The sequence below is a fragment of the Rhinopithecus roxellana genome, chromosome 12 (assembly GCF_007565055.1).
Source record: "Rhinopithecus roxellana isolate Shanxi Qingling chromosome 12, ASM756505v1, whole genome shotgun sequence".
NCBI lineage: Eukaryota > Metazoa > Chordata > Mammalia > Primates > Cercopithecidae > Rhinopithecus > Rhinopithecus roxellana.
Window position 1 is genome coordinate 116,365,852 of NC_044560.1, and position 19,315 is coordinate 116,385,166.

At 42.6% G+C, this 19,315-nt stretch overlaps 1 protein-coding gene across 6 annotated transcripts in view; it reads right to left on the minus strand.

Annotated features, from left to right (window-relative positions):
* Positions 1–19,315, minus strand: part of ZNF577 (zinc finger protein 577) — a 37,588-nt gene that overhangs the window by 17,995 nt on the left and 278 nt on the right. For 2 of the 6 annotated variants that reach the window (XM_030941749.1, XM_030941748.1), the window contains exons 2-7: positions 18,413–18,504; positions 11,160–11,353; positions 10,805–10,883; positions 8,248–8,374; positions 6,829–6,924; positions 1,509–3,115 (exon numbers count right to left, since the gene is read on the minus strand). In XM_030941749.1, coding sequence (XP_030797609.1) covers positions 1,956–3,115; positions 6,829–6,924; positions 8,248–8,374; positions 10,805–10,864 — 1,443 coding nt within the window. In that variant the 5' untranslated portion in view covers positions 10,865–10,883; positions 11,160–11,353; positions 18,413–18,504 and the 3' untranslated portion in view covers positions 1,509–1,955. Of the gene's footprint in view, positions 1–1,508; positions 3,116–6,828; positions 6,925–8,247; positions 8,375–9,875; positions 10,035–10,804; positions 10,884–11,159; positions 11,354–11,735; positions 11,785–18,412; positions 18,505–18,764; positions 18,960–19,315 lie in introns of those variants that run through there. The other 4 variants (XM_030941750.1, XM_010376545.2, XM_030941751.1 and 1 more) reach the window with 4 other exon arrangements.

The following is a 19,315-nucleotide window of genomic DNA, read 5'->3' on the forward strand; positions in this document are numbered from 1 at the left end:
AGCCTGTTACTGTCTTTATATAGAAAGAAGTAAATTTAAGAGACTCCATTTGGCTCTGTATTTGAGATGCTGTTAATCTGTGACTCTACCCCCAACCTTGTCCTTGCTAGAGACATCGCTGTGGTGATTTAAGGTTTAAAGGATTTTGGGCTGTAAGGAATGTGCTTTGTTAAACAAATGCCTAAAGGCTGCTTGTGGTTAAAGGCCATCACCATTCTCTTAAATCTCAGTAAAAGAAAAACATCTGTCTCCTGCCCGTCCCTGGGAAATGGAACATCTCCGTGTATCTGTATGTCTTACTGCTGATTTACTCCCTTATCTTTTGAGCAATAAATACTGAGGGAACTCAGAGACCCGTGCTGGTGTGGGTCCTCTGTAAGCACAGCACCGGTCCCCTAGGCCCCATCTTTCTTTCTCTATACTTTGTCTCTGTGTATTATTCTTTTTCTCAAGTCTCTCGTTCCACCTAACGAGAAGCACCCACAGGTGTGGAGGGGCAGGCCACCCCTTCAGCCGGGTATGTTAATTTATGTAATTTTGGAATAGATACAAATTTATGTTTAGCAACATTTCAAGCATCATAAATCTCATGTTTTTTCTGGAAATTTAGGAGTTATTTTCCAGTGCTGATGCGATTTTAACATTTCAAGAGCATCTATAATGTTCACATATAACAATCATAGCATACGATTCTGTGATTACAGAGTAAAATGTTAACATACTTGGATCATAATCAGATAGGGAGATTATCCTGGCTTATCTGGGTTTTCCCAGTGTAATCACAAGGGTCCTCAAACATGGAAGAGGGAGACAGAACACTCAAGTGTTTGAGTGATGTCAGACTGATTGGCCATTGCTGGTTTCAAAAGAAGCCCCAAACCACAGAATCTGGGCAACTTCTAGGAGCTGGAAGGGCAAGGAAAGATGCTCCCCTAGAGCCTCCAAAAAGAAAAGCAGCCCTGTCTACAGCTTGATGTAGCCCCGTGAGATGCATTTGGACTTCAGACTTCCAGAACTCTAAGATAATGATTTTGTGCTGTTCTAAGTCATTAAATCTGTATTAGTTGGGTGCAGCACTCATAAGAAACTAACATAATTTTACTTCCATATTTGTTATATTCATAGGTTTTCATTACATAATACCATTCCTGAGGTTCAAGATTTCATTTATTAAACATGTCCCTCCAAGACTCTCAAGACATAAAAGTGTGATACAGGAGTTTGGTGAGTTTCCATCATGTCTTACTTTCAAGAGTTTCTCTTTTCTTGTTTTTTTTTTTTTTGTTTTTTTTTTGAGACGGAGTCTTGCTCTGTCGCCCAGGCTGGAGTGCAGTGGCCGGATCTCAGCTCACTGCAAGCTCCGCCTCCCGGGTTCACGCCATTCTCCTGCCTCAGCCTCCCAAGTAGCTGGGACCACAGGCGCCCGCCACCTCGCCCTGCTAATTTTTTGTATTTTTAGTAGAGACGGGGTTTCACCGTGTTAGCCAGGATGGTCTCGATCTCCTGACCTCGTGATCCGCCCGTCTCGGCCTCCCAAAGTGCTGGGATTACAGGCTTGAGCCACCGCGCCCGGCCAAGAGTTTCTCTTTTCTATAAATTCTCCCATATTTTACTAAAAATGTTTTCCATATCCATTGCCTCTACAGTTGTCGTTTCTTTGGCACACAAGGCACAATTTAGTGTTAAAAGCACCATCACAATCTTTCATAAATATTCCTGTAAGAATTCTTTTGATACCAACTGAGATATCATATCCAGGTAAAGGCTTCCTCATAACAGATGCATTTCTGCCCAACATGATTTCAGTGGCATTTGACAGGTTTGCCTTCTCACAGAAATGTCCTCCACGACCACTGCCTCCAGTGTTTCAGCCCTAAATGAGCTCTCCGGCATATAGTGGCTGCAGGATTCCTACTAAAGATTTTCCCACCTTTTTGGTATCAGAAGATTTATTCTTATATAATATCTGTAACATACAAGATATAGTTTATTACTGATGGGGCTACATTCACTTCATTTGTGAGGTTTATTCCCTGTTCAAATTCCTGATTAACTACAAAGGCTTGATTTCTTGGAAAAGGTTGTTCTACAATCACTACATTTCTACCCGCTAGGCGCTCACTCTTGTTTAACAATGGCGGGGTTCCTGAGGCAGGCATTTCTATAGGTACAGTCTTTTGTTCTTGCATGTGTTCACTCATGTATGAGGAGGTATGACTCCTTGAAGAAGGTTTCTCCACCTTCGGTGAATGTATGGCTTTCTCTCTTATGTGAGTTTTCTTATGTTTAATGACGACTGACATGTGGGCAAAGGCTTTGCCACATTCGCTGCATGAATACGGTCTCTCCCCAGTGTGAGTACGCTGATGCTGAATGAGCTTTGACTTGCTTCTAAAGGCTTTTTCACACTCACGACATTCATAAGGTTTCTCTCCTGTATGAATTCTCTGATGTCTGGTCAGGTCTGACTTAAAATAGAAGGTTCTTCCACAATCACTGCATTTGTAAGGCTTCTCTCCTGTGTGAAGTCTCTGGTGTGCAATGAGGTATGCCTTCTGAGAAAAGGCTTTCCCACACACACTGCACCCATAGAGTTTCTCTCCTGTATGGGATCGCTGATGTCTATTGAGCCGGCACTTCCGGCTGAAGGCTTTCCCGCATTCGCTGCATCTGTAGGGTTTCTCTCCTGTATGGGTTCTCTGATGGACCAGGAGCTGTGACTTTCTGGAGAAGGCTTTTCCACATTCACCACATTCATGGGGCTTCTCTCCCGTGTGAGTTCTCTGATGCTCAATGAGCTGAATCTTCCTCATGAATGTTTTCCCACATTCACCACATCCATGGGGTTTCTCTCCTCTTTCAGTTCTCTGATGTTGAATAAGCTGTGCTTTCCTGGAGAAGGCTCTCCCGCACACACTGCATTCATGTGGTTTCTCTCCTACACAAATTTTTTGATGGTCATTGAGCTGTGATTTAGGGCTGGTGGGTTTAACACATCTATGGTATTTAACTCCAGTAAGAGTTCTGTCACGCTTGATATGGAGGCATGATTTCCCATATCCACCAAATGCATCAGAATCGTTTCCTGCGTATCTTCTATTCTGGATAACAAACCCTAAATGAGATTTCAAACTTTTACAATGTGAGCCAAACTTATTGTGTCTTTATATTAAAGGAACAATGCTCTTAAATAAATCAAACTTATTTCCAAGGGCATAACTTTACTGACATCTTTTGAAATGTTTAAGCTCATTTTGGTTTTCTGGGTACCACTGCATATGGTCAATCCCCCCAAATTTCTTCTAGGAAAAAGAACAATGAGAACATCCATGATAATTTTTTGTGGAGGTAGCAGAAGGTGCAAAAATGCCATGGTTTTGGCTGGCTTTTATAAGATCTCAGGTCTCAGAGTAGTGTACCTCACCCTCTGTGAAAAAGGATGATACTATAAAACAGTAAAAGGAAAATACAGCAACTTTAGCAACTCTGTAATCCCAGCACTTTGGGAGGTCAAGGCAGGTGGGAGGAGTTTGAGACCAGCCTGGCCAACATGGTGAAACCCTGTCTCTACTAAATATTCTACAATGAATCAATACAACTTGGGCTGCCTCCCAAATTGGACCTTGCAAATGGAGACAGAGTAGAAACAGAAACACATTGCAACCGGAATAAATCAAAAATAGATGGAGGGGATGGATATATTCACCCAACAAACACTGACTGGACTGGTATTTGGGATACTACAGTGCCTAATATCTCTCTCTCCATGAACCTGTCATTCAGGTAAAGATAGAGAATCAACAGGTATGCAAAGAAGTAAGAAAATTACAGAACGTGAAGAACAGTACAAAGGAAGTGGCTCACATCATAGGGTAAGAACGAGTGATGTTATGCAAAGAACAAAATAAAGAACATTCCAAGAAAAGGGGACAGCCAGTGTGAAAACCCAGAGGCAGAAAAAACCTAGGTGTGATTAAAAAAAAAAAAGTAAGAGAAGCTGGTTTACCTGGAATATCCTGAGCTTGAGTGAAGCAGAACTACAAAAGTTTGGCAAGGCTGGCAGAATTAACAACATAGAGATTTTGGAGGAAGACTTTGTTAGAAACCGGAATTTATGCTAAGAACAATGGCAGTAAGCCACCAAACATTTTTTGCCAAGAAAACATGCTCTGAATTGACAGTTCCAAAACATGATTGTTCTATGGAGAATGAATTGGAGAGATGAAATTATAGAAGAGAATACCCCAGAGGCGATGGCAGAATTCAAGTGGCTTGATCAGGAATAATTACAATGGAGATGGAGAAATGTGAAAAAACAAGGACGTAAGTATGGAGGAGGGGAAGACGGATGCACTCTTAGAACAAATATTGCCAGTAGAAAAGGGAAGAATTGAAGATAATTGTTCAATATGTGGCTTAAACACCTATGTAGGTGCTGGTGCCATTTAATAAAATGAGGGTAAAAGAAGCCTCATACGAACCAGTAAAATACACGCACAAAACAATACATGACCATTACTAAGTTGGTCCAGCATAGACAGAAAGGAGATAAAAGTCAGAAAAGAGGGTGGCCAGGCGCAGTGGCTCACGTCTGTAATCCCAGCACTTTGGGAGGTCAATGCAGGTGGGAGGAGTTTGAGACCAACCTGGCCAACATGGTGAAACCCCGTCTCTACTAAAAATACAAAAAAAAAAAAAAAAAAATTGGCGGGGCATGGTGGTGGGCACCTATAATCTCAGCTACTTGGGAGGCTGAGGCAGGAGAATCCCTTGAACCTGGGAGGCGGAGGTTGCAGTGAGCCAAGATTGGGCCACTGCACTCCAGCCTGGGCAACAAGAGCAAAACTCTGTCTCCAAAAAAAAAAAAAAAAAAAAAAAAAGAGGGAGCTCCAAATGTACCCTGCAATAGTCAAAAACTACTTCTTGGAAGTAAAACAAGAGGTGACAGTGAAAGACAGCAGTATCTGGATGTAAAAATGCAACATGATCAAATGCACAGATGTCAGTCCTCATGTTATTTGACATTATCTGTAGCATTCAATAAAACATATGCCTTCCTCCTCCTTGGAATAATTTTGTCACTTATTTCATGGACATCTTCTGATTCTCCTACCACAACCCTAATACTTTTTCTATGTGGCTGGGTTCTCCTCTTCTGAATCTCTGAATATATGTGGACCTCTTGTTTCTTCAAGCAACACACACTCCTCATGTCTTCTCATCAAGTTCCAGTGCCTTGATGGCCCCTGACCAGAGGGGAATGAAGCCATCACATCAAATGGAACTCACAGAAAAACGGAAGTCAGTCAAAGGTGCAGCAATGGAGGTGATGCGAACCTCTATTACCATGGCCTACTGTGAGGTGGGGTTTGAGAGTGGAGTGTTCAAAACAACAAAAATTAACGGAGCAGCTGAGACGTTCAGACACAGAACAGAGTAAACTGAGAAGACTCAAAGCAACGCCAAGGGGAGCAGGAACTGGAGTGGTGAGCAATACAGCAGAACCTAAATATAATGCACAGGGAGGGAAAGGAGTTTCCAGGAGGGAAAGGAGTTTCCAGGAGGAAAGAGAATCCCAGCTTCTAACCCTGAAGCCGAGGGAAGAAGAATTTCACAGAATACTCGTCCTGGGTGCTGGCAAAATATGGAATAAGAAGGTAGGTGAGATTACAGAAAAGGAGATCCATCTGCATGAAGCTATTTGTCAGAAGACAGAGCTGAAATCTTTAGTATATATGAGTATACTATAAGACGGGAGAAACATCTGGGAGAAAGGAGGATTCCGGTTTCACATACTGGAAGAAGGAAATATTTGGAGAGCTGTCCTGGCGGCTGGCGACACACAGCGGGTTAGAGTGCAGATGAGACACTAGTGGCAGAGATGTCTATTTGCAAGTCTCCAGCAGGGAACAGAGAGCTTAGGCCTTGAGGGTGAACTAAACTTCTACCAGAAGAATCAGCAGAAGATAAAAAGAAAACAGAAGCTGGAAAGGTGGGGAGTAGTGGGTGAGTAAGTCGACAGAGATGCCCTGAGAGACAAGCTGTGGGGGCTTTGACATGAGCTAAGGTGAGGTGATTTTCAGTAAAGGAAATCGGCCCTTTCCAAAGGGGCCGGGGTACACTTTTAAGTGACGGAAGTGCTAAAAGTAACACAATCGAACCAGGTGCAGTGGCTCATGCCTGAAATCCCAGCACTTTGGGAGGCCAAGGTGGGCGGATCATGAGGTCAGGAGTTCGAGACCAGCCTGGCCAATGTAGTGAAACCCCATCTCTATTAAAAATACAAAAAATTAGCCGGCCTCATGGCCGGCACCTGTAATCCCAGCTACTAGGGAGGCTGAGGCATGAGAATCACTTGAATCTGGGAGGTGGAGGTTGCAGTGAGCCAAGATTGCACCACTGCACTCCAGCCCAGCCAACAGTGCGAGACTCCGTTTCAAAAAAAAAAAAAAAGGCAACACAATCCAGATGGGTTACAAGGGGAATTTCAAAGCAAGTAAGGTAGGGAGCAGGAAGGGACAAAAGCCGGAAGCAGGCTGGGAAGAATGGAACCAGGTAAGAATGGAACTAGGTAAGAATTCAAGGTCTTCAATGAGATGGACTGAAATTAGATCCAGAAAATAGAAGAAAAGAAGACATTATCCTTTAAGAGCCGGGAAGGGACAGTTCTATTAGGGATGGACACAGATGCAGAAAGGCTGATTAGGTTTCTGGGCCACCACCTACTGTAAATTCCTCTAAAGAACATTTTAAAAGCATCAACCCTCCTCCGACCAGCTGGGATTTTCATGTCATTTCTCCCCATTTTCTTAGTTTTCACTCACTTACCTGGACAGGTTTGACTGTGGGCTGCTCCTTCTACTATCCATGGGGGTTCTCCTTGCTCCAACTTGAAGAGTGAATCTGGCTTGGTGCCTTGATACCCTGTAAACGGGAGATCACTGAACACTTGGCACGTGTGCTTGGGGAATGGATGAAGATAGAGTTATGTCTCAGGAACCACAGCATTTGCACTTTGATAAAGTAAAAATCTTTCACTCAGTAAAAGAGCACAACCACTTTGTGCCAGGGAGGAAACTACAAGTCTATTACACACTCATACCCATTAGGATGGCTACTATCAAAAAATAAAAAATAGGCCGGGCGCAGTGGCTCAAGCCTGTAATCCCAGCACTTTGGGAGGCCGAGACGGGCGGATCACGAGGTCAGGAGATCGAGACCATCCTGGCTAACACAGTGAAACCCCGTCTCTACTAAAAATACAAAAACTAGCCGGGCGAGGTGGCGGGCGCCTGTAGTCCCAGCTACTCGGGAGGCTGAGGTGGGAGAATGGCGCAAACCCGGGAGGCGGAGCTTGCAGTGAGCTGAGATCCCGCCACTGCACTCCAGTCCGGGCGACAGAGCGAGACTCCGCCTCAAAAAAAATAAAATAAATAAAATAAAATAAAATAAAATAAAAAATAAAAATAAAAAAAACCCAGAAAATAACAATTGTTGGCAACAATGTGGAGAAACTGGGACCCTGTGTACTCTTGGTGGGAATGTAAAATGGTACTGATATTGTGGAAAACTGTTCCTCAAAAAATTAACAACGGAATGACCATATCACCCAGCAATTCCACCTCCGGGTATATACCCCAAAGAATGGAAATCAGGGTCCCAAAGAGATATTTGAATACCCATATTCATAGCAACATGATTCACAAGCCCTCAAACGTGGAGGCAACCCAGTGTTCCTTAACAGATAAGTGGATAAGCAAAAGGTGGTATATACATACAAAAGAATATCATTCAGCCTTAAAAAGGAAATTCAGGCACACGCGACAACAAGGATAAACCTTGAGAACATCATACTAAGTGAAATAAGCCAGACACAAAAAGACAGACACTATATGATTCCACTTATATGAGGCACTTAAAGAAGTCAAAATCCTAAAGACAGAAAGTGAATGGTGGTTGCAAGGGGCTGGGGAGAAGTGGGGGAATGGGTAGTTGTTTTGTGAGTACAGAGTTTCCATTTTAGAAGACGGAAGGTAGTGGTGGTGGGTGCATGACAACACTATGAGTGAATCCCAATGAACTGCACACTTATGGTTAAGACGGTAAATTTTATGTTATACATTTTATCACAACAACAAAAAATCTATGACATACAATGCTTTAGTCTAAACCATTAAATATTTACGGGACCATACAGAAGTCACCAAATAAGAAAGAAAAGGTAAGTGACTGTGATGCTGTCCTTACCTACTGATACTAGGTTGCTGTAGTTTTCCAACATTACTTCCTTGTACAAGACCTTCTGAGACCAGTCCAAAGACTGCCACTCTTCCCTGGTGAAGTCCACAGCCACGTCTTCGAATGACAGTGATCCCTATAAGAACAATTTCAATGCAATCTGAGGTGGATAACAATAGATGATGCAGAAAAGAGGGACAGGGACACGTCTTGATCCTTTTCTCCATGACAAATTATGCACACCATGACTATTTCACATACCGAAGGACCATGGAATTCCAGCAATACTTCCTACCTAAAAAAGCGCTAAGGTAGTATTTGCATAGATAAGAACGTGTAATAAGAATGTTCATTATTCCTTTGTTTCTGGTAACGAAAAACTTATCAATAATCTAAATGTCTATCAAAAGCAGACAGGGTTAAATTACAGCACCTCCATGCTGTAATATACTACAAAAATGTTAAAATCAATGAGGTAGATGTATACATAACCACGATTATCAATTATCTCCAAGGAATTCTCTTAAACGCAAAAAATTAAGCTCCCAAATAATATATGATCTAAGACATATTTTAAAAAATGTAATAATATGGCTGGGTGTGGTGGCTCACACCTGTAATCCCAGCACTTTGGAAGTCCGAGGAGGGCAGATCACGAAGTCAGGAGAGTAAGACCATCCTGGTTAACACAGTGAAACCCTGCTTCCACTAAAAATACAAAAAATTAGCTGGGCATGGTGGGGGGCATCTGTAGTCCCAGCTACTCGGGAGGCTGAGGCAGGAGAATGGCGTGAACTCAGGAAGCGAACCTTGCAGTGAGCCAAGATCGCGCCACCGGGCAACAGAGCAAGACTCCGTCTCCAAAAAAAAAAAAAAAAAAAAAAAGTAATAATATGGTTGGGCGTGCTGGCTAACGCCTGAAATCCCAGCACTTTGGGAGGCTGAGGCGGGGGACTCATGAGGTCAGGAGTTCGAGACCAGCCTGGCCAACATGGTGAAACCCCATCTCTTTTTTTTTTTGAGACGGAGTCTTGCTCTGCCGCCCAGGCTGGAGTGCTGTGGCCGGCTCTCAGCTCACTGCAAGCTCCGCCTCCCGGGTTCACGCCATTCTCCTGTCTCAGCCTCCCGAGTAGCTGGGACTACAGGCGCCCGCCTCGTCGCCCGGCTAGTTTTTTTTTGTATTTTTTAGTAGAGACGGGGTTTCAGCGTATTAGCCAGGATGGTCTCGATCTCCTGACCTCGTGATCCGCCAGTCTCGGCCTCCCAAAGTGCTGGGATTACAGGCTTGAGCCACCGCGCCCGGCCCTGTGAAACCCCATCTCTACTAAAAATGCAAAAATTAGCAGGGTGTGGTGACATGCACCTGTAATCCCAGCTACTCAGTAGGCTGAGGCAGGAGAATTGCTTGAGCCCAGGAGGCGGAGGCTGCAGTGAGCCAAGATTGCGCCACTGCACTCCAGCTCTGGGCAAGACAGCAAGACTCCATCTTGGGTGGGAAAAAAAGTAATAATAGACACAATTATGTAAGTGCACACGTATGTATACAGACATGTACCTAAATAAAAATATATTCTATCAGATGTCAATCACAGGGAGGAACTAGATAGAGACCCAAACTATGAACACGTATTTATTACCCTTTGGGTTGAAGTTTGGGCAGAAAAAGGGTGAAAGGAGATACTGTCTTTTGATACAAATGCTTCTGTTTGCTTGAATCTCTTGCATGCAAATGTAGCCATGTATCATTTCGGTAATTAAACATAGAAAAACCAAAACAGGCAGAAATGGTGCTTTGTTTTTTGTTTTTTTTTTTTTTTTTTTTTTTTTTTTTTTTTTTTTTTTGAGACGGAGTCTTGCTCTGCCTCCCAGGCTGGAGTGCAGTGGCCGGCTCTCAGCTCACTGCAAGCTCCGCCTCCCGGGTTCACGCCATTCTCCTGTCTCAGCCTCCCGAGTAGCTGGGACTACAGGCGCCCGCCTCGTCGCCCGGCTAGTTTTTTGTATTTTTTAGTAGAGACGGGGTTTCACCGTATTAGCCAGGATGGTCTCGATCTCCTGACCTCGTGATCCGCCCGTCTCGGCCTCCCAAAGTGCTGGGATTACAGGCTTGAGCCACCGCGCCCGGCTGTGCTTTGTTTTTTGAACCTGGAGTTAAGAAGGTAAGAAAGAAGCATTGTCAGTATCTGCATTCCCAGCTGTTACTAAATAATGGAGCTGTTAGTTGTCTCCTGCTGTATCAATAACAAAAATCTGGCTGAGAGAATTCTACTTCATGGAGGATCAAAGGTCAGGCAGCCCATTCATTCTATTGGATACTCTAGGCTTTACTTCTGGGCAAAGTCAGATGACCAGAAGCTTCTATTTTCAAGGCATCCTATTTTCAAAGAATTTTGTCCAATCCAGTTTTCCTTTGGCATTACTCCTTAGCTTACCCCACTAAATAACAGGAAAAAGCCAAAGAAAATATCCCATACCTTTATTACAAGGGTGACTTTGAGGATACTGTCAACCACAAAAGCTCTCTGAAGGAAAGAAATTTCTCAAGATCTAACAGCAATGACACATTTACCTCCCCTGAAGAACTGCCTTGCTCTCTCCTCAGAGACATTACAATCGTGGCATTTTTCATGTGTTTCCTGTTATTTCAGCTGCCAAAAAAAGGAGACACAGTTTAAAGCAGAAAAAACCCACAGGGTCTTAACAGTCACTTAGCTATGTTCCGACATTAAGAACTTGGCACAAACCCCCCGATCTATGTATCTCATTTCTTAATTTGCCAGGATTTTAAGATTCCAACTTAAACTTATTTTCTGACAGATCCTGATTTTTATCAGAATACACTCTGTCATTTAACCAGACTGTCTTTTACAAGCTTCCACAAATCACTGGGAAACAAAAGACAAAATAGGTAAAACAAACCTCACCTGGGCCTTGGCCATTTTCTTCAACTCTTAGGGGCTAGCAACCCTAGGGTGTTCTCTCTCTTCTGTCTATTCTGGGGCTTCCCAGAAGTTGTGGTATCATCTCAGGTCAAGCTACCACTGGAAACGATGATCGTCCCCAGCCTGGAAGCTCTTTCTTCCATTACTGAAAATGTCTTGTTCCTATAGGCTAGAACCTGGGGATTCAAGACCAAATTCAATGATAAGAAACATGCTCCTAGGACCACAAGTCTCCAATTGCCATCTGGACTCACATTAACATCAGGTTCCAATATTTCATCAGTCTCCTTAACACCATGGAATCATGGGGCACTGGTCCATAGGACGATACAGAATGAGCAAGAGGAATGCCTTTTTTTTTTTTTTTTGGGTTATGTCAGAAATAGAATGGATGTGAAACAGGAGACAGTAAACAAAAACCATCTTATGGTCTTGTCTACTGCCAAGTTCTCACATATATGTTTTAGGTAAGACAATGAAGGAAGTGGTAAAGCCAGGCATGGTGGCATGGGCCCTAGGGTCCCAGCTATTGTAGAGGCTGAGATGGGTGGATCTCACCTGAGCTCTAGAGTTCAAGACCAGCCTGGACAACACGGCAAGACTGTCTCTAAAAAACATAAAAGAAGTGGTGGCTCAGGAAACTGACTTAAATTCACCAGCAGCCACATGCTCCTAAATTTTTTGTTTATTGCACTGTCTTACTAATCAAACAAACCATACGCACTGTCTTACTAAACCCTCAATACTACTTTATAAGGTACTCGTTATTATTTCCATTTTAAACATAAGTAAGCTGAGGCTTGCTGAGACGAAGTGTGTTGTGCAGGTTAACATTCTTCCTAATTAGAAGCGTGGGAACTTAAATCTACATCTGGCTCTCTCCCTTGTGACACTTCCTTCCTACAACAGCCTCACAGTGCAAATTTGTTCTCTTTCCCGCTCACTTTTAGAACTCTACTTCCCAGCGCTTTACACTGCGGGGTGGCCACACAGTCACAGCTACACAAACAAGAGCCTGCGATATCCTAATGCAATATTCAGTGCGCATGCTCAGCCTGCTCCTTCCACACAGGCAGGAAAGCAAAGGCGGTCCTATCCTTGCCCCAGAAGCAGCAGTACAGAGATCAGTCTCCCCAAGAGCCACTCTAGAAACTCACACTCTGAGAACACCCACACTGTGAGACCAACTTGAATTTTGCTGTCACCCCAGCAAGTCATTCTCAAGACTCTCTAGCAAGCCTGTATCCTTTACACCCAGAGAGCTCATCTCCAAGCCATTTTCTGACCCATCGGTAAACACACTGGTCAAAATGCAAACCTCCTCTACCTTCAATCCTGAGACTGCTTCATCCCAGCCCCAGCCCTTCAGTCTAGCCTCCCTACAGGGCCAGTCCAAAAACAGTGGTACCCAACCCAAATGTAGAAATCCGTATGGATAGCTAAGAGGTAGAAAAGGCAGTTATGCATGAATGGGTTGGAGCTGAGATCTCCAGGGTTGAAAGATCCAGGATCCAGCCATTTCCCAAAAGCTCATGGCAGACTTTCCGTCACATGTAATACATCAGAATTGCACCAGATACTTACGCGGAGAACATGGCAATGTAACCGAGAATGGCAATGATATACCACCCTGATTGGTAAGAATAATCTGGATTTCCTACTGAACTGAGGTTCAGGTCAAATGTCCAGAGGGATAGCTACCTAAATTAAAGAGGAATTTGCTTAACAAAGGGGGCTTGGATGTCAGATTGGCAGCCAACAGTATCCAATTAAAAAAAAAAAAAAAAAAAAAAAAAAAAACTAGGGCCTGCTGTGTTGGCTCAGGCCTATAATTGCAGCAATTCTGGAGGTGAAGGCAGGAGAATTCCTTGAGGCCAGGAGTTCGAGACCAGCCTGGGCAACATACCAAGGCCTTGTCTCTACAAAAAAATTTAAAAATTAGCCAGGTGGCCGGATGCGGTGGCTCGAGCCTATAATCCCAGCACTTTGGGAGGCCGAGATGGACGGATCACGAGGTCAGGAGACAGAGACCATCCTGGCTAACATGGTGAAACCCCGTCTCTACTAAAAAATACAAAACAAAAACTAGCCGGGCACGGTGGCGGGCGCCTGTAGTCTCAGCTACTCGGGAGGCTGAGGCAGGAGAATGGCGTGAACCCAGGAGGCGGAGCTTGCAGTGAGCTGAAATCCGGCCACTGCACTCCAGCCTGGGCGACAGAGCGAGACTCCGTCTCAAAAAAAAACAAAAAACAAAAATAAAATAAAATAAAATAAAAATTAGCCAGGCATGGTGGTGCATGCATGTAGTCCCAGATACTTAGGATGGTGAGGCAGGAGAATCGCTTGAGTCCAGGAGTTCCAGGCTGAATTGAGTTTATGATTGCATCACTGCACTCCAACCTGCACAACATAGCAAGATCCTGCCTCGAAAAAAAAAAAGGCAAAAAAAAAAAAAAAAGCCCACCACTTCAAATACAAGTTAGGATGCTTCCAAACCATTACAAGCCCTCAGCCTTATCTGCTTTTGGGATGAATGAAGCAGAGAGGAAGGAAACAGGTAATTTCTCTCATATGATGGCCTACTTTTATATTTGTCTGACTGCTGTATCAGGGTATCATTTTGTATGGGTTTTTTAAAACTTTTTTTTTTGAGAAGGAGTCTTGATCTGTCGCCAGGCTGGAGTGCAGTAGTGTAATCTCAGCTCACTGCAAACTCCGCCTTCTGGGTTCAACCAATTATCTGCCTCAGCCTCCTGAGTAGCTGGGATTACAGGTGCCCAGCAACACGCCCGGCTAATTTTTGTATTTTCAGTAAAGATAAGGTTTCTCCATCTTGGCCAGGCTGGTCTTGGCCTGACCTCATGATCTTGACCTCATGATCCACCTGACCTCATGATCCACCTGCTTCAGCCTCACAAAGTGCTGGGATTACAGGTGTGAGCTACTGCACCTGGCTAAATTGTTTTTTTTTTCTAGAGACAGGGTCTTGCTATGTTGGCCAGGATGGTCTTGAACTCTTGGCCTCAAGCAATCCTCCTGCCTCAGCCTCCCAAAGTGCTAGGATTACAGGCATGAGTGACTGCTCCCAGCCTCATGGTATAGTTTAACTTGTTCTCTACCTACCCAAGTCCCAATTTTTCCTTTTAATTAAGTGAGTAGTTCAACTTAGACGTTTGATTAGTCCCATGTTCAATTTTTTTAGGTAAGAATCCTTCATGGATGGTGCTATGTACTTCCTACCACAACATATGAAGATGCATGAGAACAAAAAAAAAAAAAAAGAAAGAAAAAGAAAAAAAGAAAGGGGAGTTGTTATAGTATTAAAGAGATCTAAGAGATACAACAAGCAAATCGAATACACCCACATCATTTGGATCATGATTCAAACAATCCAATGTTTTTTTTGTTTGTTTGTTTGTTTGTTTGTTTGTTTGTTTGTTTTGAGGCGGAGTCTCGCTCTGTCGCCCGGACTGGAGTGCAGTGGCCGGATCTCAGCTCACTGCAAGCTCCGCCTCCCGGGTTTACGCCATTCTCCTGCCTCAGCCTCCCGAGTAGCTGGGACTACAGGAGCCCGCCACCTCGCCCGGCTAGTTTTTTTGTATTTTTAGTAGAGACGGGGTTTCACTGTGTTAGCCAGGATGGTCTCGATCTCCTGACCTTGTGATCCACCCGTCTCGGCCTCCCAAAGTGCTGGGATTACAGGCTTGAGCCACCGCGCCCGGCCCCAAACAATCCCATGTTAAAAGACAATGATGAGATGATCAGAAAAAAACTGAATATGGACTAGCTATTCAATGAACTAAAGAAATAGGCTGGGCACAGTGGCTCACACGTGTAACCCCAGCACTGTGGGAGGCCAACATGGGCAGATCACTTGAGGTCAAGAGTTCAAGACCAGCCTGGCCAACAGGACGAAACCCCATCTCCACAAAAAATATAAAAATTAGCCTGGTGTGGTGGCGGATGCCTGTAAGCCCAGCTACTCAGGAGGCTGAGGCAGGAGAACTGCTTCAACCCGGAAGGCGGGAATTGCAGTGAGAAAAGATCGTGCCACTATACTCCAGCCTCGGTGACAGAGCGAAAGTCCGTCTGCCCAAAAAGATAAGGAAAGAAATTATTATTAACTTGGATAGACTGACTGAAAATGGTCTAGGATGGGTGAAGTGGCTCACACCTGTAATCCTAGTACTTTGGGAAGTCAAGGCAGGAGGACTGCTTGAGCCCAGGAGTTCAAGACCAGCCTGAGCAACACACCAAGATCCTGTCTCTAAAAGAAAAAACAAAAAGGAAATGTTCTAGTGGTTATAAATTTTTCTAATGACCATACCAGTTAGAGATTCATACTGGGATACTTACAAGTTTCAAGGGATGAAGCCTTGGACTTGCTATGAAATTCTCCAGAGTAAAACAAAAGTGGAGGCACAGATAAATATGACTGATATGACAGATGAATATGAATTGATTACTGTTGAAACTAAGTTATGGGCAAATATTATACTATACTCTCAATATCCATGAAAAAAAGTTAAAAAGAGTCATCAGAGCCTGATGAGTTCTATCGAATCTTTACAATACAGATGACTCCAACATTATGTAACATTCACAAATCACAGAAAAAGCAAAGCCTCTCTAACAATTACATAAAACCAGCATTTCCAAACACGAATCAATAGAATAGAAAAAAAAAGAATTATAGCAATAGGTGCTTATTCATTGATTTTCATCCTTCCTTTTCTAATACTTGCATTCAAGGTTATAAATTTCCTCCACTGACTGCTTAGGTTAAATTCAACAAGGGTTTACATGTAGAATTCTTATTAAAATGCAATTGAAAATATTTCCACTGTGATTTTTTTTTTTGAACTCAGATTATTTAGAAGTGTATGGCATGGCATAACTGCCAATCATTCTGACAAGAAAAAAACACGTTCTGAATTGATAGTTCCAAAAAGTCACATGACTATTCTATAGCAAATAAATCATTTTGATATTGATTTACAGCTTAATTCCACTGTAGTTAGAGAAAAAATTCTGTATGGTTTTAATCCTTTGAAATTTACTTAGACTTGCCTGATGGCTAACCATATGGTGACTTTTTATAAATGTTCTATGTGCATCTGAGGAAAATTATTGAGTGCAGTGTTTTAGATTGGTCAAATTTGTTAATCATTTATGTCATTCTAACCTTTCTGGGGTTAGGACTATTGTGGGTTAGCTGCCTGTTTTTGTAAATAATGTTTTATCAGAACTCAGCCACACCCATTTGTTTATATATTCTGTATAGCTACTTTCATTCTATAATTGCAGAACCTAGTAGAGGCAGACGAGACCATTTAGCTGGCAGAGACTAAAATATTTATCATCTGTCTGCACCTTTACAGAAAGTTTGCCAGCAATGGTTAATCTATACCCTTTTAGCTTTTTGTCTGCCTGTTCTCTCAGTTACTGAGAGAGGTATGTTAAGAATTTCCCATTATGGGCCGGGCGCGGTGGCTCAAGCCTGTAATCCCAGCACTTTGGGAGGCTGAGACGGGCGGATCACGAGGTCAGGAGATCGAGACCATCCTGGCTAACACGGTGAAACCCCGTCTCTACTAAAAAATACAAAAAACTAGCCGGGCGAGGTGGCGGGCGCCTGTAGTCCCAGCTACTCGGGAGGCTGAGGCAGGAGAATGGCGTAAACCCGGGAGGCGGAGCTTGCAGTGAGCTGAGATCCGGCCACTGCACTCCAGCCTGGGCGACAGAGCGAGACTCCGTCTCAAAAAAAAAAAAAAAAAAAAAAAAAAAAAAGAATTTCCCATTATGATTGGGCATTTGTGGTTCCTCCTTGTGTCTAGCATACTCCTCTCCTCTATACTTAACACACTAAGTATATGCTCAATTGAACTATTTTATTTTTATTTATTTTTTATTTTTTTTGAGACAGAGTTTCACTCTTGTTGCCTAGGCTGGAGTGAAATGTCATGATCCCAGCTCACTACAACTTCTGTCTCCTGGGTTCAAGTGATTCTCCTGCCTCATCCCTCCTGAGTAGCTGGGATTACAGACACCTGCTACCATGCCAAGCTAATTTTTGTATTTTCAGTAGAGACGGGGTTTCATCACGTTGGCCAGACTGGTCTCAAACTCCTGATCTCAGGTGATCTACCCACCTTAGCCTCCCAAAGTGCTGGGATTACAGGCGTGAGCTCTCATACCCAGCCCTCAATAGAACTTTTATGCACCAAAAGACATGTAGAAAAATGTTCATATCAACAATTCTCATAACTCCCATAAACCATAACAATGTCTCTCGATAGTGGAATGGATAAATAATATGGGGTATAATCATCAATGGAATACTACATAGCAATGAAGAAGAAATGAGCTACTGCTATATGCAGCAACGTAGATGAATTTCACAACAAAAATATTGAGCAAAAGAAGCCAGCCACAAAAGAATGTGTACCTTAGGATTTCATTTACATAAAGGTGACAACCAAGCACATCTATGATGTTTTTAGGATAACAATTACCTCTGGAGAGGACAGAGAAGACGAGGGCTTCTGGGATGCTACATTATTCTATTTTCTTAATCTGGTGATTTTTCAAGTATAATCACTTGGAAAAAAAAACTTAAGAAAACTACAGACCAATTTCTCTTATAAATGTATAAGCAATTTTTTTTTTTAATTTTCTACTGTGAAAAATTTCAAGCAAAAGAACAGTATACTCAAATTCCACATATTCATCATGTGACTTAAAGAATGATGAACTCACACCTAATTTTGTTTTATCTATACCACCATTCAGTCCCTCTCCACCAATGGATTATGGACTATTCCCAAGCTCATCCAAGATTTCTTTTCATTTCTTGATGCAAAAATATTAAATAAGATTTTAGCCAATAAAATCCAGTCTCATATTAAAAGAACAAACCATTATTGACAAGTATGTTTTTTTCCTCAGGAATACATGAAATTGGGAAATAGAGCAACATAAATCAAAGAAAATTTTAAAGAGAAAAAAATATAAATGAAAATAATTGTAAAGGTCAAAAGCCCTTAGGAAAGAGAAATAAAAACTTGATAAATCACAGTCATTATTTATTCAGACCATACTGTGTACCTAGTACTACACTTTGAACATACTTAAAGAACATTTGCTCACTTAATCTTCATAACGATTCCATGAAAAAGAAACTAGGACAGCTTTTTTTCCCACAAATAAGGAAACTGACTCAGAGATGAACATACCCAAGTCAGAGGCAGAGGCAGGTACTTCTTACTCCACAGTCCATCCACTTGCCACCTGGCTAAAATTATTAGCAGATGACAAACATGCTCAACTAGAAAAAAGACAGACATCAATTTATAAGTTATGTGTAATGACATGAGTAGAATGAAGTGACAGAATAAACGTATATATTTTTAACTTCTGTTCTTTTCTACTAAGTAAAATTAGAAACAAAAAAAAGGAAAGGGGGGTTCTTATGCGGAAAAAAGTCACGATTTCCAGCAAAAAGTATTAACTATGTAGAAATAAGCATAACCAGAAATGTCCCAGACACGTATGGAAAACACTACAGCTAGTCAAAGAAATAAACACTTTGGGTTAATGGAAATCCATCACGTTTCTTCTTCAGTTCTACCCAAATTAAAGCAAACACCTGAAGGAACCGCAGCAGTTTAAAAAACTCTCAAAGAGCATGTAATATGGGAATACGTAGTTGACAAGATGTTAGATTAAATACGAATAAAATTATACCAATACCTAGACACCTGAACCCAAAATACGAGTAAAATTATACCAATACCTAGACACCTGATCCCAACGCTAAACATGAAATACACTAAACCAGAGTTATTTTCTGGAGGAGTATTTAAAATGATGGGGATGTTATTACTTGGCTCGCAATGATCCTGAAAGCAAATTTTCTACAGAATATACAGGAGCAGGGAAGCAAGAGGACCAGCAGACCCCTTTTTAAGCACGCATGTGATAAGCAATGAACACGAACTGCCCAGAGCTGTCTCCAACACCGACACGATTCGCTTCCCCACCACGACGCCCTAGTGCTACTGTGCAACGAAGATCTCCCAAGCGCTTGTTCCAATGCGGAGCCCATGAGCTCCCAGACTCTGGGAACCGCACCACCA